Source organism: Paroedura picta, chromosome 3, assembly GCF_049243985.1.
Source record: "Paroedura picta isolate Pp20150507F chromosome 3, Ppicta_v3.0, whole genome shotgun sequence".
Taxonomy (NCBI): domain Eukaryota; kingdom Metazoa; phylum Chordata; class Lepidosauria; order Squamata; family Gekkonidae; genus Paroedura; species Paroedura picta.
Window position 1 is genome coordinate 103678299 of NC_135371.1, and position 22243 is coordinate 103700541.

General features: G+C 44.1%; 1 protein-coding gene across 1 annotated transcript in view; it reads right to left on the minus strand.

Annotated features, from left to right (window-relative positions):
* Positions 1-22243, minus strand: part of ERGIC1 (endoplasmic reticulum-golgi intermediate compartment 1) — a 149729-nt gene that overhangs the window by 100182 nt on the left and 27304 nt on the right. Inside the window, exon 2 of the mRNA XM_077327044.1 lies at positions 16844-16905. Within this exon, the coding sequence (XP_077183159.1) occupies positions 16844-16905 (62 nt within the window). The remainder of the gene's footprint in view (positions 1-16843; positions 16906-22243) is intronic.

Genomic DNA, 22243 nt, shown 5'->3' on the forward strand with positions numbered 1-22243 from the left:
TTCTTAAATTCAGCAGTCCTAAATAAGAATGCTTTCAAGGCCCTACAAAGGTCCAGGGTATGCCATAACCTTCCAAACAATGTTTGGGATCCATGCAGAAGGTTGGCAAATGAATTTATTGAGATTTATGAAAGGAAGAATTAATCTGATATAAATGATGAGTCCAAGCAAAGAGTGAACTTATCTTTGTAAAAAATACACAGTTTAGGACTAGAGGACAGAACCCACAGTTCAGAGATCCTTCTAGCCAAACTGACCATGACTAAGAAGAGGACCTTCATCCTAAGAAACTTCAACTTGATCTCCACTATTAGTTTGAAGGGCTTCTTTGTGAGGGCTCTGAAGACCAGATTCAGCTTCCAGGTGGAAAATCTATGCTTCATGGGAGGACCGATCAAGGTTACCCCTCTAAGAAATTGAACAATATGCAGATGACATGAAAACATTCTCTTTTGAATCTTGGGTATGGTGGTAGAAATGGCCGCCAGCTGTCTTCTCAGAGTGTCTGCCTTCAGACCTTGGTCAAGGCCATCCCGTAGAAAAGCCAAAATGTCCCCAACCTTAGGAGATGACAGAAAAATGGGCTTCCTTCTGCACCAGCCCCAGAAGACCTTCCAGGTATATTCATATATCCGATATGTGGAAGCTTTCCTAGCAGCAATCATCATACTGGAGATCTTAAGATTACAGCCTTCTTGATGAAGTACTCCCTCTCAGTTTCCACGCACCTATATGGAACCAATCTGGATCTGGATGCCACAGCGGACCCTGTTGTAGTAGGTTCGGTACCAAAGGAAGATGTAGAGTAGCGATCCCCAACCTGTGGGCTGCGGACCACATGTGGTCCTTCGACTAACTGGAGGTGGGCCCCGAAGGACGCCTTCTCCCCCCCCCCGTCCCTTTACTTCATCCCCTCCCAGCCCTTTACAGCACACTTCATTGTTGTGGCGTGTATGTATCTTATTTTGAAGGGATGTTTAAACATTACCATAGCGATCAGAGAGCACTAGGGCAGTGGTTGAGAGTAGAGGAGTAAACTACCGGGCCTCAGTAAAAGGCGGTGAGTGGTCCCCGGTGATAAAAAGGTTGGGGACCACTGATGTAGAGGATCCTATACCGCCATCTGCAGGATTGTGGAAAACCAAGGTCTCCTTGGCTGAACAGGAGCGATCAAGATTGCCTCTGCCCTGAGTACCCTTATTCATCTTAGAGGCATCAGAAGAACTGGTATGGGAAGAAAGGCATAAAGGAGCCCTTTTGGCCAGGGGATGAACAGAGTGTCTGTTGCTTTTGCTTCCTCTTGAAGGTACCGTGAGAAGAACCTCAGCACCTGGTAATTCTCTTAAGATGCAAAAATATCCACTAATGGTATTCTGAATCTTCCATGATCTTCTGAAACATCGAGCTCTTGAGTGACCGGTCTGCCTTCGATATGGTCATCCTGCTCAACCAATCTGCCTGACAGTTCTCCACCCCCTGAATGTGTTCTGTACGTAACAAAATCAGGTGACATTCTGCCCAACAGAGCACCTTCAGGGCTTCTGCATATATCCTACCAGACCGAGATCCCCCCGGGTGGTTTATGTAAGCCCTTGTGGCTATACTGTCTGACCTTACCAGGACTGCTTTGCCCATGAGAGTCCTCTTAAGTTTTGAAAGAGTCAAGAATACTGCTCTCATCTCCAAAAGGTTTATGGGTGAGACCATCTCTTAGGGAGTCTAGGTCCCCTGGACCAAACTGCCATGAATCATTGCTTCCCAGCTGCATAGAGTGGTGTCTGTAAATATCTCCATTTCTTGTAGAACAATGAACCTCTTTCCCTTGGAGAGATTGTATGGGCACAACCACCAACAAGACTGTCCTTCACCCTGGGTGAAGCCACATGGTCCTCATGTAGACAATGTTCGTGTGATGTCGGCATAGGAGCTCCTGAAGCTGTCTGGAGTGCAGTCTTGCCCACTGGACCATGTCTAGACATGAAATGAGGAGGCCCAACTTGCCAGAGACATCAGATCTTGAGGACCTGGGAGACTAAATTTGGTATCTTTTGAATCTTCTTCTCTATAGTAAATAGGGCTCCAACCTTGTGTCGATGATTACCCCGAGGTGTTTGAGCCACTGTGTTGGAGATAGCGAACTCTTCTGCAAGTTGATGATAAACCCGAATTCTTGTAGGGTTTGGACCACTTTGCCCATTTTGGCGACTGCTGCTTCCAGGAATGGCAATCTTATCAGCAGGTCATCTAAAAAAGGATGGATATGTATTTTGAGGTTCATAAGGCGATTATTGGATTTATGAGAACCTTTGAAAAAACTCTGGGTCTTGAAGACAGCCTGAAAGGAAGCGCTCGGAACTGAAAGTGTCGATCTCCCACGCAAAATCTGAGAAATTGCTGATATAATTGATTTATGTGCACATGAAGATCCATCAATGAGAGGTATTCTCTTGCTTGTATCGCCTCTGTGATGGACAAGAGTCTGCACCAGGAATCTTTTGGATTTGATTGAATGATTTAGGCATTTCAGATCTCGTATGGCTGTCCAATTGTCCTTCCTTTTTGGAACTGTGAAGAATATGGAATAGAGACCTTGCTCCAGTTCCTGATCAGGAAACTCCTTGATTGTCCTGATCTGAATGAGATGAGATATGGCCTATAATGTTCTTTGACGTTTTTCTGGTCAGTTGCTCAGAGGGGATTGGATTAATAGTGTTGGGGAGGGGGTTGAATTTGATGGAGTAGCCTTTGGAGACCACTTCAATGGCCCATCTGTTGGACACTCTGTTGGACCAAACTTGCCAAAACAATTATACTCAGTCCCACACCGGATCCCTGGTGTAGTCAGTCTTTAGACTGCTTGTTGTCCCAATCGGACATGTCATAACGTTGAATCTTGTAGAACCTATGGTTGAAGCCTCCTCTTCGATAAGGTTGTCTAGACTGGACACAAGATTGTCTTCTAGTCAGTCAGTCAAACTTTATTGCACTAGGCCATAGGCCATCTCAAGATCAGACACCCAATAAAATTGTTCAAAACAAACACAGATCTATAAGAGTTACCAACTAAGCAGAATAAAAAAATATATTTAACCCATACATTCTGCACATTAGCTATTTAGAAAGCCCACAATATTTGCCACAAGGCCAAATCAAATCTTTCTTGTGGCCAATGCAAAGGTAGCAACCCTTTCTGACACAAATGGATCCATATCAGAAGGACGGGTACTCCTATCCTACGTCAAGAAGGACGTAGATAAAATTGAAAGGGTACAGAGGAGAGCGACGAAGATGATCTGGGGCCAAGAGACCAAGCCCTATAAAGATAGGTTGATGGACTTGGGAATGTTCAGCCTGGAGAAAAGGAGGTTGAGAGGGGACATGATAGCCCTCTTTAAGTATTTGAAAGGTTGTCATTTGGAGGAGGGCAGGATGCTGTTTCTGTTGGCTGCAGAGGAGAGGACACGCAGTAATGGGTTTAAACTACAAGTACGACTAGATATCAGGGAAAAAAATTTCACAGTCAGAGTAGTTCAGCAATGGAATAGGCTGCCTAAGGAGGTAGTGAACTCCCCCTCACTGGCAGTCTTCAAGCAAAGGTTGGATACACACTTTTCTTGGATGCTTTAGGATGCTTAGGGCTGATCCTGCGTTGAGCAGGGAGTTGATGGCCTGTATGGCCCCTTCCAACTCTATGATTCTATGATTCTATGATATCAGAAAGCAAATACCTTAATTTATCATTAGCTGAAGTAAACTCCCCTGGAATAATTTTATTTAGAAATTTCCTCCTCGTATCTGTGTAAAATAGACATTCCAATAGATAGTGTGGTAAATCTTCAACTACTGGGTTTCCACAGATACAGAGATGTTGTGAAAGAGGAATTTGAGCATATCTTCCAGACAAAACAGAAGAGAGCACTGACTGAAATCTCAGGGCTGAAAACGCTACCCTTAGCTTGCTCACATTTATATTAACCAGATACAGGGATCTGCTGTTATCTTTTTTAAGCGTCTTAAAACACGGAGCACACCTGGACTGCACAAAGATTGTCTTCTATCTTGGAAACGATCCACTACCTTGAAAGGAATAGTTGGAATAGGTCCTGTGGTCATTTTTTTTTAATGAACTTTGGCATAGCCTTCTTTTTCTCCTTAGAGTCCGTCAGCACCTTATCGAAGGATTCCCCCAAAAGCTTCTTCCCATGAAATGGACAAGCTGTGACAGATTTAGACCTGACATTGCTTGCTAGGCCCTACGCCAGAGTACTCTACGTGCCGGTGAGGAATAGGCAATACTGTGTGCATTAAAGATTGCAGAGCCTAGAGTAGCAGCAGCAGCAAATGAGACTCCTTGGAGAATCTTGTTTGCACCTTCAAGGAGGTGATTGTCTTTTTCTCCAAGTAATTGTACCATCTTTGTACCCAAACAATGGTAGCATGAGTGACAATAGATGAGATAATGCAATGGCTGCAGCTTTGTGTGCTTTGCAAAGAGCATAATCAGCCTTCTTATCCATGGCATCCTTAACTGAACCTTCACTATCTTCAGAGAGATGATCCAGTGACTGCAGTGCCACCACGGTTGGTACTTGCAAAAACTGTTCAACCTAATCAGGTACAGTGTAGAGCTTCTTGGCATAAGAAGGAAACTGTTTTTGCCATAGGCTTTACCACCCACTCTTTTCTAAGCTGCCTTTCAAAACAATCAGGGATGAGAAATATTCTGAGAGAGGAGTCTTCAAGAGGAAGAAACTCAGGTTTCCCTTTAGGATGTCTAGGCTTACTGGGGCCCTCCTCAGAATCATCCAGTAGATTAGGCTTTAAATCTAAAGCAGACAGTTTTATCCAGCAAGGCTAAATAGTCTTCCATCTTAAAGAAACTCTTAGAGGGCTCAGGGAGCTATATATCAACTTCTAGCTCCTTATCAGTGAGGAACTTAGTGTCAGGTTTTGTAGTAGCTTTAGAGTCTGAGACAGAAGGGTGCTGGTCACTTTCCCTCCTAACCGGGCTATACTGCCGCTTCCTGGCAGCCTTAGTGGGCCAGAACTAACAAGGATTAGAGGCATCAGATTCATAGCCCTTAAGGAGAGGTGAAGGAGAAGAATCAGACCGACTCTTACGCCTATCCCCCAAGGCTAAAGGTTTAAGCTGGGCAGATATAGATGTGTTAGTTGCTGCCATTAAATCAGAGGGAACAACATTTTGCACATCGAGCCTTACTGTGCCTTGATTCACTGAACCAGCTGCCATTTCAGGCACCTTGGAAGTCTGCAAGCTCCTTTCTTTGGCTCCAAGATGGCTGCCGCCAACATCAGCCACATTGATGGGATGACGTTCTGCTACCGCAGACTTCTTGGTGCAGTTTGACTCACACATGGCTTCCCCCACTCTGTCCCGACATGGGACGGCCTTGGAAGGTTTGTTCGCCGGCTCAGGGAGCTGATCATTGCTTTCTAACACCTGACCCGCAATGTCCCCCTCCGATAAGAAGCCTTCTTCCTCTCTCCTCGAGGCCATCTCGTGCTGCAAGGGGCAGGAGCCTACAGCAGGAAACCACAGACTCCAAACAAGCGTCTCTTAAAGAAACTAAAGTAGCCCACTCCACTAGAAGTGCAAGTTGAAGAGAAGGAAGGAGGAAGAACAATAAGAACCAAAGGTAAGTAGAAGAAAATAGTGATTAAGCCTGCCAGCGAAGCTAGAAGAGGTGATCTCCCTACTAAGAGGCAGGAAAGAACTGGGGCAGAGAGGCATTCCCACACAGGAAACAGGAAACGAAAAACAGTGAGCTTGCCTCCCTGAACTGAAGAATGAAAACACCAAAGATGTCTTCCGCCTCTGGAGGAGAATTGATTAAATATCCTTTATGTCATGTATGACATCATTAATTGCTAAAAAGCTGGACCTTCATCAAGGGAAGGAAAAAGAAATAATGTAATCAGTTCCTTTTTGTGTGCTTAAAGATACAAATGAACGTATGTGCTTCTCTTGGTCGAATATTCTAGAAATCTATCTTGCGTACAAATAACACAAGGTATTCAGTAACCTTAGCTTAGACCTTTTTTAGCCTTGCTAATTGTGCAAGCAACCAGCCTACTGCAGCAGCCATGGAACCTGAGAAAAGCTCCTAAAAGAGTTGTGATGAAAAAAAGGGTGGGAATGCCTGCAACAGACTACAGTGACCCTACCTCCTTCGTTTTCAGAAGTCAAACAGTGAATAAACCAAACCAATCTGCAACTTCATGGAGAGCATAGCTATTGCATCTGGAATCAAAATAAAGGTCCCTCGTTGCTTTTCATTGCTTGTGAGGACAAGAATGTGTTACTGACACTCTTAGGAGAGGGTTATAATACAATCAATGTGTAAGAATTCTTTCAGTCAGATAGAGACACCAGAACTTGAGGGAGTAAGTAAGAAAGATGAGAAGTAATGTGGGTTGGGGACCTCAAAATACAAAGAGCTTCATGAGGAATAAAGAGTTGTTCAGTTTTGTAGTGGCTAGCCCACACTAAAGACTCACAAAGAAGGAAGAGACATATGGGGACATTCTTCTAAGCCTCTGGATATCTCACTGAATATAAGGACTGTTTCAGACTGGTTAGAAGCAGTGCAAACCCATTCAAAGCTGTACAAACTGGTTCAGCAAGATCTTTCATAATGCTTAGCTGGCAAAACCCAAGGAGATCAAGTCTCTGATAAGGACACAAGACTTTGGCTGCTGTTACAATGACACATTAAAAGACTCATCTCAGATTTTAAAAACTCAGCCAGAATGCAAATCACAATACAAGACCATCAGCTTGATTCTGTTAAAAATAAAAAGGTAAAAGTAAAGGTATCCCCTGTGCAAGCACTGGGTCATGACTGACCCTTAGGGTGACGCCCTCTAGCGTTTTCATGGCAGACTCAATACAGGGTGGTTTGCCAGTGCCTTCCCCAGTCATTACCGTTTACCCCCCAGCAAGCTGGGTACACATTTTACCGTCCTCGGAAGGATGGAAGGCTGAGTCAACCTTGAGCCGGCTGCTGGGATTGAACTCCCAGCCTCACGGGCAGAGCTTTCAGACTGCATGTCTGCTGCCTTACCACTCTGCGCCACAAGAACCTCTCTGTTTAAAGTAATCCTACCATATTTACTATCCTCCCTCTAAATCAGGCTTTCTCAACCAGGGTTTTGTGAAACCCTAGCATTTCTTGACAGCCCTGGAAGGGTTACCTGAATGGGTGGGAGTTAATTATTATTTTTTTAAATTTGTTAAACACCTGGGTGTTTGTGTACACAGCTATGCTTCCCAACCATCTTCTGTACGATCATGCCACTTCTGGGGTTTCTCAAACCCTGAAGAATGTTTCAGGAGTTTCTCAACAGTAAAAATGTTGAGAAAGGATACTCTAGATCTAGCTTCATCTTAGGCCCATCTCCTTGCAGTACACTGTCAACCTGTATCATAGCTTGTCTTCTTCTCTGTACTTTGTGGAACTGTACTTCACAATGCCATCTAAGAATCCCCCGTGCTACGCACACTTTTATCATTATAATGTCTCAATTCAGGAGAATTTTTGATTTCATCTTTCCCTACACACAGAAACAGCCCCAAGCATTCTGCTCCATCTTAAATAGGAAAATAAGGAAGCAACATATTTATTTAATACTCCATACCTCTCCCCCACATGGGAGCTAGGGCAGCTTACACTTAAAATATAATAAATACAAATACAAATATAAAGTAAATCTGGTGAGTAAAAAACAATGAAACCAATTAAAACATCAGCTTAACAAGCCAAATGGCCAGCTCCCTGATTTACAATGCTAACTAGATTTGGGTGCTTTGGTGCACTTTGGCTGCTTCGGCGATCACGGAAGCCCAAGGTGTCCAGCACCGCACCCCTTTGCACCGAGGCGCTGGCCACCTCGGGCTTCCATGATCGCCGAAACGGCCAAAGCGCCCAACCCTAATCAAAACAAAGCAGCCTTTCATGCCCTCCAGAATGCTACAAGGTCCCACACAGGGTACGAACTTCCCAGGAAATCATGGAATGGGAAGGGACTTCAGGGATCATCTAGTCCAACAATAATGCAGGAAACTCACAACTGCCTGACCAACCACAGTGACCCCAATTCAAGTTGCCCCCCCCCCCCGGCAAACAGGAAAGGGCCACAAGAGCCAAGCCCTGACACAACCCTTCCTGCCTACCCTGCCTAGGTATACAGAGCTCTCCAGAGACAGGAGGCAACCACTAAAAATGCCTTTTCCCTGGCAGTTGACAAAAAGGCAACTTGTGGCCTAGGCACCTATAGAAGCCTTCCCCAATTATGATCTAATGGGAGAGGGGGGAGTGGTCATACTGGGAGATAAGAGCAGATGGTAGAGAAGGCATTTAATCACTACTGCTGTCCTGATGGTTTATTTGGGAGCATAATGGATTCAAATTTAGAACTGGATTCAAAATAAATAGAATTATTTTCCAGTGCTGCAGAGTGGGTGGATGCAAACAAATAAGATTATTGAGACGCGACATACATTTATACAGGCAACAGCAAACCACATCTGAATGCCTCTTACTTTGAAAACCCTAAGGAGTCACCATAATTCAGCTGCGACTTAATAGCCAAAAAAAGTCTTTTGAAGACAATCCCTCCCCCATTTTTTGTATGCCTGAATATTTGTCCCTTCTAGTTCAGAACAACCACTTCAGGAATAGAACATTGGATCTGCTAAAGTGGGTGCATAAAAACACATAATGAGGGAATGACTGCACATCTCCCTTTGGTCAGTCATTTTGTAAGACAGTACATTATCTACCTCAATGTGAATGAACATGAAGTTCCCTTAATTGCAACACATGAGCATTTTCATCATACCCTGGGGTAGAAGTTCAAAACCTAGGAGCAGATTAAAACTACAAGGGCAATTTATGGCAGAGAGCTTCCACAAGGATGGTAAACTCCAGCCAGTTTTCTAAAATTCTTTCAGCATGATTTTTAATCACAATATACTACACCTCACAGAGGTTGTAACAGCTCATCACTGTTTGGTGAGGAAACATAATGGACTAGTGGTTGCTTAGCAGATTTACAAAAATGGTGATAAGCCAAAGCCTCGTCCAGATGTGTCTCATTAATATTTGCAATATGATTCAGTGATTGGCAGGAGGGAGGGTTCAAAGCCAGTTACCTTTAAGTGCCTACAAGACTAGGAACAGCATTGATCCCAGCAACAATAACAACCAAAGGATCACAAAGCTATTACTGTGGACAAGGAAGGAGGACAATTTCATTAGGAGAGAAAAGGTTAATCCAAAAACAGACTGCAAATACTGACCAAGGGCTTAAGACTAATTCTGCTGACAGATGAGGCTCCAGAGAAAAATACACACCAGTAAGATAAGGAAACTCTGCCCTGCTTTCATATTAAGTTCAGGGGTGCGCAGGGTTAAACTGCAGGTCCTACCCTTAAGGCTATGTTGGGAAGAAGGAGAAGCAAGAAGGACAAGGTAGAGAGCATGGTGCCTATACACATTTCCATCCCCTTAATTTTAGATGGAATTTGTGAGGGAGGGAAATTAGTTCAAAGTATATACAGTATTTGCTGGTGTATAAGACTACTTTCCCCCCCTGAAAAACATGCCTCCAAGAGGGGGGGTCGTCCTATACGCCGGGTGCACTTCAGTTGGGATAGACATAGCTGCCCATAGTGGCCCATAGTACTGTAATGTAATGTAACAAACTCTATATTTTGAGTGGAAATGTTGGGCGGTCGTCTTATACACCCAGTTGTCTTATACACTGGCAAATACGGTAATATAGTTCTTTATTTAAAAAGACAAAGATATGCTATTTTATGCAACTGTATCTCTATGATGTAGGGCAGGGGTAGTCAACCTGTGGTCCTCCAGATGTCCATGGACTACAATTCCCATGAGCCCTTGCCAGCGTTTGCTGGCAGGGGCTCGTGGGAATTGTAGTCCATGGACATCTGGAGGACCACAGGTTGACTACCCCTGATGTAGGGAGCTCCACATGAAGGGCCTCTCAACCACCTCTCCCTGACCATAGACTCCTAGACCCACTCAACAAGCTGCTCCTGAAATCTGTAGCACTTGATCATCAGCCTGTGTCTCAGGCACATGTAGCTGTAGTTACAAAAGCATTTCAAAAGAGTTAGTCCCAATGTTGGGTTCTATCCCACCATTCTAACCAGCTAAATGCAGAGTAGTCCACTGCAGAAAGCACCTGCTCTTCTGAAGGAAGGGACTTATGGCAAGCCTTATGGGAGGGCGGTATAGAAATATATAATAAAATAAAACAATTGTAGTCCACGGAGACAGCGCCACAGCTTCGCCACCCCTCCAAGACAGAGGTCCTGTGGTTGAGAAGGAAGAAGCCATATCAGGAAGAGTGCCTTACCCGCCTAGCTAGGGAGCAAGATCTCACTGGAGGCCAGGAATTTGGGTGTGACCTTTGACGCCTCCCTGTCAATGGAGGTGCAAGTCACTAAAGTAGCCTGCACAGCGTTTTTCCATCAGGTTTTGACTTTCAACCTGAATCAGGTTTTGCAGTCAGAGCCCTACATATCTGAGGGAGCACCTTACACCTCATCCCCCCAACAAGGCCCTCCGCTTTGTGAATGGAAATCTGTTAGTGGTTCCAAGCCCAAGGGAGGTGTGTCTGGCCTCAACTGGGGCCAGGGCCTTTTTAGTCCTGTCCCCAACCTGGTAGAATGAGCTCCTGGAAGAGTAGAGGGCCCTGACAAAGCTTTCATAGTTCTGCAGGGGCTGCAAGATGGAGTTCTTCTGACAGGTCTTTGGTTGAGGTCAGAGCAACCAATATCTTTGGGCCCTTCTCACTATAGCTGTAATACCTCCCTGCTTATTCCCCCCTCCCCCTCAAGGCAGACAATATGGTGTGGGCATGTTGAGTTTGGTGGTGGGTGGGGGCTCCAGGACTGGATAGCTGCCGTTGTTAATTTTAAGGGTTGGGTTTTTTACCTTTTACTGTGGGGATTTTTTTTTTGTAACCTGCCACGAGTCAGCTAGTGCGGGAGTGATGGATAATAAAACAAATAATAAATAATACAATCTAATTCTGTAGAAGAGGATGAATGCTTAAGGCAATGGTTACTGATTTCATGCCTTGGGGCCTTGGATGGGTTTTCAGTTGCTTACTTTCTTCTTCCCCAAAGAAAATAGCAAGTAATGGTTTTTCTCCACTGATTTGGAGCATGAGGCACTTCTGAACAGGAACCCAGGAGGCATTACTCTCATGTATTCAGGGAACACCGTTCAAAAATATCTGCCTCCACCAGAAATAAATGTTTGGCTTGCAACAGCCAAACATAACTGTCCACAGCACCCCATGACAGACATATTGTAATGCTATCAACTCTCCGTTCTCAAAAGTAATATATTCCATGGCTTCGAGAGTTCCTTAAATTCTGACCTATTTTGCATGCAACACAACAGTGAAAGAAATGGTACAACCTGTCATAAGGACAGGGTTTGTGAAAGCCACATGTACTGAATCTTTGCTATACATCTACATGGCATTACAGTATTTTTCCATAGTATTTTTACATGCTTATACAACATCTCAGCATGAACTAAGCGCCTCTAGTAAAAATTAAACTGCAGGAATGACAGAACAGCTGTCTGGACTGCTTGCCCCTGTTGAGTTATCAGACAGCTCAGGGCATTAGGATCTTAATAGTCATGTGTCAGGGAAGATGTCACCTACAGCTGACATACCCAAACAAGGGCAGTTCAGCATGCTCTGGGAACAGCAACTGGCAGACATCATACAGTATAGCATCAAAAAAGAAGACATATGATAGTTAATATGGGCAAGCTGATGCAATTTACTTCACCGCTTCATCCATGCCGAAGACATTATGGAAAGGATTTGAACTGTGTATCACTACGGAGATTTGTGGAATATATTCATTATAAATGTATTTAGATCTCTCCAGCAATTCAGATATATATTCTTAAGAAGCTGCTATGCAATCCATTAATCAGTTGAAGGTTTGTACACAAATATATTTTATCTGGTTTAAAGTCTATAGTCCCAACAGAGTGCAACTACAGAAAAGTACTAGCTGACAATGAAGTGTCCTTATGGAGTAACAGATCAATTAACATTTGTACTTTGGTTTGTTCACATTTTACATAGCAGACATATTAGTTTGCAAAATAAGATAGTGTCTAGTGGCACCAAAGAGTAAGAACATTTATTCTCACATAAACTTCTGTTATAAGATGACAAGCTGGAACCACAAGAAACTTGCAGGACTGGGGCATCCCATCCCCTAGCCTTTGCTTTCACCTCCAACTCCCTCCCATTTCTAGTTCTTCTCTCCCTACCATGGCAGGGCCCCCAGGAGCTGCCATGCTGACACCATGCCCATATCTCCAGGGGGTCATCAAGCTTAGTCATCAAGAACTGTGGCCAGAGCAAAGATCCAGGAGGCCATGTGTACATTGGCATCAACTGGTAAGTGATAGGTGCATGCACAGACATTTTGTTTGGGACAGAAATTACCCACCCCAATATATATACATACTTTTTCAGTTTTTTCTGAAACTCCAGTGGTCCCCCATGTTTGCAAAACTGTTTTCTATCACTCTGGACCCGAGACATAGACTTAGGTATCCGCAGATAAGCCCACACTTAACTATTAGAATATATAAGATATGAAGTGTAAAGGGGAGAAGAATGTCCATAAATATGTAAGAGACAAACACTACATAGCTGAGAATGCATATGTCCTCCCCTTTCACACATTATAGAAAAAATTATATTCTGACGAGAATAATCTAAGAGTGCATTAGCCACTGTTGATTCACATTCAGTTCATCGGCCACAACAAACTAACATTCTGCCAGAAGTCTGCTTCTTAGCCAGTTCCTTGCCACTCCATCTTTCAACAATCTGTATAGCTTTTGCTTCCTAAAGGACTGTGTTATATTGGTCTTATTCATTTTTTTTCCTGATCACCCAGCACTGCAGGCTTTTGTGATTGTTTTGAATGTCTGGTCTACCTTGAGGATTAGAGCCCTAGAGCACTGTCCTGCTTTTCTCTTGCCCGCAAATACAAATATTATTTAGGCAAATTGTGAAGCACTCCAAAAAGATCTCTCCAAATTGAGGAAATTGATATTTAAATGCAAATGAGTTTTAATGTGAGCAAGTGTAAAGTGATGCATATTGAAGCAAATAATCCCAACTTCATACGTATACTGATTGGATCTGAGCTAACACCAACAGACTAAAAATATGGATATTGAGGTACTAGTAGATAGCTCAGTGACAATGACAACCCAGTGTACATCTGCTGTGAAAAGGCAAATTCCAGGCTGGCCATAATCAGAATAGGAAGAGATAATAAAACTGCTGTTATCATACTACCCTTATACAAATCTATGGTGAGATCACACCTGGAATATTGTATACAGTTCTGGTCACCACATGATGCTGTAGAGATTGAAAAGGTGCAGGAAAGAGTAACAAAAATTATTATACAACTTAAACTGCTTAGAGCTGCTAAGTTTAGGAAAAAAGTGGGGAGACATGATAGACGTCTATAAAATGTATGCTTGATGTGGAGACAGTAGATAGGGAGGAACTCTTCTCCTTCTCCATAGTACTAGAACCCAGAGGACATCCACTGAGGTTGGCAGGAAATTCAGGACAGATGAAAGGAAACGCTTCATCACACAGCACATAGCTCAGTAATGGAACTTACAAATAATCCTACTGCAACCTCCTGGGTCTTGTATTTCTGCTTTCTCCTTTTTTAGTTTGCTTGGGCAACAGAAATCTAGGAGTAAAATCACAATGTAGCCCTACTGGCCACTTTGCTGTAAATGTTGACACAGATGTCAAAAGAAATACCTTTGAGTTTTGCACTGGTAAGAGATGGAAAAAGATCTATGTTAGGGTTCCAAAATGCAAAATAAGACCTTGAAAAAGATTCAGTTTGAACGTTCACTCTCCCTGATCTAGTGTGGTATGGCTTAGCTGGTCTGCTTGGGTATTAGCTCTTTCTACCATGCTCTGCTAAGAGATAAGAGAGGTGCTTTACTGCCCGTATCATACAGGTATTTGACTCCTGCTGCAACCTCCTGGGTCTTGTAGCACATTGCCAGTTCACATTTCTTCTTGATAACATTGTCCACTTGAATGCAAATATTCATGTGCGTCACTTGATCCTGGTAGTGTAACAAAGCCAGCAGTATGGAAATTTGTTCCAGGAAGCTAACGTACGTCACTTTTTATGAAGACCAGGCTCCTTGAACATAACCCAGAGAGAAGTGAACTCATAGCACCCTGCCTGCAAGATGGTCAGGCCCTCATCTTAGGCCCTGATGGTCAGGCCTTTATCTCAGGCCCTGCTTGAACTTTGGGATAACCTGTCCTGAGGAAGAAACAGCTTAAACTGAACCAAATCTATGATGGCATCTATATGAGAAATCACTTGCAATGGAAGCAGTTGACTCCTGAAAGGCTTTTGGTCTGTTGGAATACCTTACTGACAGATTATCCACACACAAAAGTATGTAGATCCCCTTATAAACACATACATGCAACTATTTAGGCCACCAGCTTAATGAAAATGCAAGGATGAAAGGCATGGCCTTGAACTAGAAATGCCTCTTCCCATATACATATCTTAGGTATCTCCTGCACACAAATGATGTGCACATGCAAATAAACTTTGGTTAAGCTAAGGGAGGCCAGGGACTCCCCTGGTTGAAGGACCTCTGCAATGGTTCTCAGAGTCTCCATCTTTAACTTCCTGTACTTCACAAAGCTATTCAAGAACTTGCGATCCAAGATGGCTCTCCAGTTCCAGTTTTTCTTAGGGACTGGAAACACTGAATGAATGCCTGAGAATTTTGGCACAGCCTCAACTGATTCAATGTCTAAAGTATGTGAGATTACATCTAGAGTACATCAAGTCTTTACCAGGTAATGAGAGCTAAGAGAATACCATGTCTTTTGAAACATCTGAAGGTTTCCCACCACCAGCACCAGCAGAGCAGGGTTACAAGTGCCTCTTGTTCCACTTCATGGGAGTGACTGTTCCAAATTTTGTCTTAGAGAAGGCAAATAGATTAGAAACCTTTCTACTGAACTGGCTGAAGAAATCACTGCTGCTGAAGCAGGCAGCAACAGAAAAAGTAGGACTGAGACAGCAAGAGGAGAAAAATAATCAAGAAATAGGGAGAAGGTATGTTTTCTCTAGAGAGGAGAAGCTATGCACAAGAGAAAGGGAAAGATAAGAAATGGAACCTAAGAACCCCCCTGAAGTAAGGCATACCAGGAGCTCTCTTAATCCAATGTTCTCTCAGGAGACAGCAGGAAAAAGAATAGGGTGGGTCCCCATCCAGGAGATGAAAAGAATTATTTGCTTTCTCCCTCCTGGGTTCATGGGAAGGAAAACCCAAGTGTAGAAGAGGGTCCTCCCCCTTGAGATAGAAACAGGGATATCCCCCCAGTGTGGCCTAGGGTGGCCAAGATGCAGACAATCCATGATTGTGCATTAACAATGGCTACTGCTGCCCTCTTCCCTCACTCCTACCACCTCCCTCAGTTCAATATTAGAAGAGTTGGTTTTAATAACCTGCTTTTCACTGCCTGAAGGAGTCTCAAAGTAGCTTACAATCACCTTCCCTTTCCCCCAAAACAGACACCCTATTAGGTCAGTGGGGATGTGACCTCTGAGAGAACTGTGACTGGCCCAAGGTCACCCAGCTGGCTGCATGTGGCGAAGCAGAGGATTAGACCCAGTTCTCCAGATTAGAGGCCATCACTCTTAACCACTACACCAAGCTGGCACTCATGTTACAAATGAATGCATGTCTGCAGAGTGTGCTGACTAGAGGAAAGTAATAACTCAGCTACTAATCATGGCTAATGTGAAAACTTGGAGCACGGTGAAAATAGTAATTTAAAGACTAGATAAGCAAAGTGCGGAAAGGAAGGAAGAACAATATTCTTAAGTGCCATTGCTGGCCCCCACTAAGTATTTGTTAGGGCATCTCAGCTTTGATCTGTTGCCTCTTCCTTGGCTTCTTCAAACTGCATCCTAAATGATTCAGTGTTACTGACTCAGTTCTATTCAGTACCAATCACTACCTTCGGGTGTGATGCTGTTTACATCAGCAATGATATACATATGACTAGTGACCCAAACGACAAAAGCGAGTGAACTGGGGCACAGTTACTTGATCAAAGGAAATTGGTGTGCAACAAGACAGGAAAGCAACATTAAGCATCTAATTACTGACCTGGCAGGAACAGCCTGTATATTTACTCACTCTACTACGCAACACACAATGCTGATGTAAAATTGCATTACTCAGCCAACAGGCCTCAATCTTGAGAAGGAAGGAAGACAAGATCCCAAGTAAAAAGATGGCATCAACCCCAAATTATGCTATGTGCCAACAAAGGGGGGGGGGCTGTGACAGTTATTTTCTAGCAATATAGAAAAGAAGCAGCAAACTTGTTTTACATTGTGCTATCTCCCAACTTCATGGCCAGAGAACTGCTCCCAAGATTCAGAGTCATAGACTTGCCAGAAGTCATCCAGTGTGGCATGATTCAACTGTGTATCCCAGTCAGCCCTCAGTGGTTCACCTGGCTATCTTGAAGGGCTATTCAAACACGCGCACGCATGTACGCACATGCACAAACAAACACACACATATACCATAAGATGTTGTGCTACAAACCTAGTGAATTTACAGTCACTTTAGGAAGAAATCATACTACCTTAAATTGAGAAGCCAGAAGGAATACTAACTTTAGACTGGGGTATGTACACAACACAGGCACTTACTAATTGCTCCTGTAAAGGTGGGCTGCGTAAGGTCTTTTGGCACCTTCCTGTAGATGTCAAACCTGGGGGGGAAAACACCAAATGCTATAAAACAGGTGAAATATTTTACAATGCTAAAAAATGCTGAGAATATTTCCATTTGGATTTCAAACAAAAACTAAAAATCTTTTTACACATTGGTACCACATTGGGAGTCTGCAATTTTAGACTTGATTCTCACCAAGAGGTAAAAGTTGTGAGGGTGCTTAGAATCATAGAATTGGAAGGGGTCTCCACAGTCATCTAGCCCAATCCTCAGCACAATGCAGGAACTCACAACTACCTGACTACCCAGTGACCCCAATTTCATGCCCAAGTGATCCCCCCACTAAAAAAGAATTCAGCTTGGCCTGAACAGAACTCACCTACCATCCCACAGTGGCAATCAGCAATTCCCTGAGTATGCAAGGAAAAAACCACAAAAGACACACACAGGCACATCCCTTCCTGCCCACCTACTCACCATCTGCCTAAATTCATAAAATCAGCCTCTGCTTAAAAACTTCTAAAGGAGGAGAACCTACCATCTCCCGAAGAAGCCTGTTCCACTGAGGAATCACTCCAACTGTAAGGAACTTCTTCTGGATGTTTAACCAAAAATACTTTTGAATTAATTTCAACTCACTGGTTCTGGTCTGACCCTCTGGGGCAACAGAAAAGAACCACTGGTTAACTTACTTGATATGGTCCTTCTCCTTGAAGCTAGGAGGATGTCTCCTTGAGGCCAGGAGGATGGTGGTGGGTGTTTTCCCACCACTTTAATAGGGAGGCAGGACTTAATACTGACTTCCTCTCCTGCACGGTGGGAGACACCCTGCTCCAGTCTGACGACAAGCCTCTCCAAACTCAATATAAAAACGATCTAAACAGAGTAACTCCAATAGTATCTGACCAGTGAACCTCTCATCCATCAACCTAAATGTGAATTCATACCCCTAAAACTAGGTATCAATATACTACTTCCCTGCCTATGCCCCCAAAAGAGCCCTGCACTCCACTACTAACCAGCTAAGGGTCCCTGGACCTAAAGAAGTTCGCCTGGTCTCAACCAGGGCCAGAGCATTCTCTGTTCTGGCCCCCACCTGGTGGAATGAGCTCCTGGAGGAGATCAAGGCCCTGATGGAGCTTAAACAGTTCCGCAGGGCCTGCAAGGCATTTGGTTGAGACCAGACATAACCAACAGCGACCAAAGGGCCCCTGCTCCCCCCGCCCTCCCCCTCAGAACACCACCTATATACTCTGGACCTGTTTATATTGTTGCATTGTTGTATTGTTTATTGGCTATACTGTTATATGTTTACAATTATAAGTTATTATTGCACGGTTATTCAAATGTTTTATAGACCGTTCCATGTACTGTTCTTATGTTATTATGTAAACCACCCTGAGCCCCCGGGGGAGGGCGGTAAATAAACAAACAAACAAACAAACAAATAAATTACAAACTGCACGTGATCCAGAATGCAAGGGAGGGACGAGATGTCCTTCTGGCTTCAAGTAGAACTATATCACAGTAAGTTAACCAATTGTCGTTCTCCCTTGAGATCCAGGAGGACATCTCGGTGGGAGCATCCCGTTAACCCTCCTTGATCACGTGCTGCAACACCCCTTGGATGAAAGCCGCGTCAACAATTGCAACTTATAATGTGAACATCAAGGCAGACTTCCGAAGCAGACAGACTTTAGTAGAGGCCGAGTGGCAACTGAATGGGGAGATCTTTCAGATGGTGGCCTAACAGTTCGGAATGCTAGTTATAGATCTATTAGCCACTTGCCAAAACACTCAAGTTCTGAGGTTTTGTTCCCAGTTCTTTCATCAAAAGGCAGAGTTCACCAATGGCTTTCTTGGCTGGGAGGAGGTGGAGCCTGCATACTTATTCCCAAATTAAACTGCCTCTTGTCTCTCCCCTGCCCACAGTCTTCATCAAGCCTGCCTGTTAGTGTTTGTGCTTCTTGGACAATGTTCCTTTCCTGCAGTGCTACTGGGAGGTTCTGTTTTTTTTTTTTTTTTTGCCTAACATGGAGCTTTGGGAAGGAAAATCATGTGTGGAGAGGATGGTGGCGGGGAGAGAGAGGGGGGATACACATGAGGCTGGCTCTTAATAGCCCATAGCCCCATCTCCCTGCTTCCACTCCTGCTGCATACCCCATAGAAAGGAATAAAGAGACCGTTGTTTTTTTGGGGGGGGGTCTGTCTAAAACTGGTGAGCTTGCGAAGGAAAGGGAGCCAGGGCTTGTGTGGGGAGGGTGGCTGGGGGGGGGGGAAGAGACAGGAGGCTGGCTCTTACTAACACATAACCCTTCCCCCTGCTCCCTATCCTGTTGCATGCCCCAATAGCAAGGAAGAAAGCAGGGAGTCCCACCTGGACGCTGGCATCCTTGACCCTGTGTGGAGTACAATGCCACACAATCCATGATCCAAGGCAGCCATATTTTCCAGGGGAACTAATCTTTGTCATCTAAATATTAGCTGTAATTCCAGGGGATCCCCAGGTCCCATCTGGAGGCTGGCATCCCTAGCCAAGATCTACTACACTTCGATCCAGTGCCAGGACTGTGCACAGCCTGTACAAGGATTTGTTTTCCTTTGCCCTGGGAGCCATTCCTGACCCGGACAAAATATATTCTCAGGTCCTAGGATTGCCAACCTCCTGGTGTTACCTGCAGATCTCCCCGAAACATTTTCAAATCACACATATAAATTTTTCCAAGATGAATACTTTCTTGTTTTGCTCAGGAAAGGTTTGCTATTTACCATATTGCACACCTAAAAATGAAACTAACTTCTTATTTAACAAGTATTTTATTTTATTAGTGATACTACGCACACTGGCGCTTTCCCATCACAGGAACTGGGGTTTCCAGGCCTCTTCCTGTGTCACCAGAAGTGACATATTTCTTAGACCCACACCACCACCCCCTACCTTTGACCTTCACACTTTGCTAGAGATGCGAACTTCGGAGGGGGGGGGCACTAGCTGGCACTCTCAAACAATTACAAACTGATCTCCTTCGCTTCATGAACAGAATACTTGCACCCGAGGCTGGCTGTTTGCTCTTTTTCATGGAAAAGGTACATAAGGTAGATTGAAGAGGCTGTAGCCGAAACCTGGGGTATGTAAGGGGGCTGGACCTCTCTGGGCAGAATAAAGCATCCTCTCTCTGCCAGAAGCCTTGAGCCTGTCTGCAGCTTCTTCATCACCTCCCCAAAGTGTAGCCTTGCAGAAGCCAGCCCTGCTCCTGATTAGGAATAATCACCAGAAGGGCTGCTAGCTAACCACAAGAACCTGAGAGAGGCCATGATAGATCAGTTCAGCCCTCTGTGTCACAAAGTCACCAAATCCCAAAAATCATGGAAAAGCTCCACCAGAAGAGCCAGAACTCCAGAAGCCCCCCCCCCCACTGTTGCCACCAAGGACCAAGAGTATGAGCATAACTGCCCCAGTCATAAGAACAAAAAAAGATGCCATGTTGGGTGAGGCCAATGGTCCATCCAGTCTTGTTGTTGTTGTTGTTGTTGTTGTTAGGTGAGGAGTTGTGTCCAACCCATCGCGACCCCATAGACAATGATCCTCTAAGCCTTCCTGTCCTCTACCATTCCCCGGAGTCCATTTAAGTCTGCACCTACTGCTTCAGTGACTCCATCCAGCCACCTCATTCTCTGTCGTCCCCTTCTTCTTTTGCCCTCGATCACTCCCAGCATTAGGCTCTTCTCCAGGGAGTTCTTCCTTCTCATGAGGTGGCCAAAGTATTTGAGTTTCATCTTCAGGATCTGGCCTTCTAAGGAGCAGTTCAGGGCTGATCTCCTCTAGGACTGACCGGTTTGTTCGCCTTGCAGTCCAAGGGACTCGCAAGTCTTCTCCAGCACCAGAGTTCAAAAGCCTCAATTCTTTGACGCTCGGCATTCCTTATGGTCCAACTTTCACAGCCATACATTGCAACTGGGAAGACCATAGCCTTGACCAGATGTACTTTTGTTGGCGGGGTGATGTCTCTGCTTTTTAGGATGCTGTCTAGATTTGCCATAGCTTTCCTCCCCAGGAGCAAGCATCTTTTAATTTCTTTGCTGCAGTCCCCATCTGCAGTGATCTTGGAGCCCAGGAAAATAAAATCTGTCACTACCTCCATTTCTTCCCCGTCTATTTGCCAGGAATTGAGAGGGCCAGATGCCATGATTTTAGTTTTCTTGATGTTGAGTTTCAAGCCAACTTTTGCACTCTCCTCCTTCACCTGCATCAAAAGGCTCTTTAGTTCCTCTTCGCTTTCTGCCATTAGAGTGGTATCATCTGCATATCTGTGGTTGTTGATATTTCTCCCTGCAATCTTGATCCCAATTAGTGACTCCTCTAACACCGCACATGATGTGCTCCGCATACAAGTTAAATAGGCAAGGCGACAGTATACAGCCTTGCCGAACTCCTTTCTCAATTTTGAACCAATCAGTGATTCCATGCTCGGTTCTCACTGTTGCTTCTTGACCTCCATATAAGTTTCTCAAGAGACAAATAAGATGCTTTGGTATTCCCATCTCTTTAAGAACTTGCCACAATTTGTTGTGCTCCACACAATCAAAGGCTTTAGTATAGTCAATGAAGCAGAAATAGATGTTTTTCTGGAACTCCCTAGCTGTCTCCATGATCCAGCGTATGTTGGCAATTTGATCTCTAGTTCCTCTGCCTCTTCGAAATCCTGCCTGTACTTCTGGAAGTTCTCAGTCCACATATTGCTGGAGCCTAGCTTGTAAAATTTTAAACATAACTTTGCTAGCATGAGAAATTAGTGCAATGGTGTGGTAGTTTGAACATTCTTTGGCATTGCCCTTCTTTGGGATTGGAATGTAAACTGACCTTTTCCAATCCTGTGGCCATTGTTGAGTTTTCCAAATTTGCTGGCATATTGAGTGTAGCCCTTTTACTGCATCGTATTTTAAGATTTTGAATAGTTCAACTGGAATGCTGTCACCACCACTAGCTTTATTGTTGCTCAGACTTTCTAAGGCCCATTTCACTTCACATTCCAGGATGTCTGGCTCCAGGACAGTAACTACCTCCATCGTGGTTATCAGGGATGTTAAGCTCGCTCTTGTTTAGTTCCTTTGTATAATTTTGCCACCTTTTTAAATCTCTTCTGCTTCTGTGAGGTCCCTACCATTTTGGTCCTTTATCATACCCATCTTTGCATGAAATGTTCTCTTCATATCTCCAATTTTCTTGAAAAGATCTCTGGTCCTCCCCATTCTATTGTTTTCTTCTATTTGTTTGCACTGTTCATTTAAGAAGGCATTCTTATCTCTTCTAGCTTTTCTATGGAATTCTGCATTCAGTTGGGTGTATCTTTCTCTTTCTCCCTTGCCTTTCACTT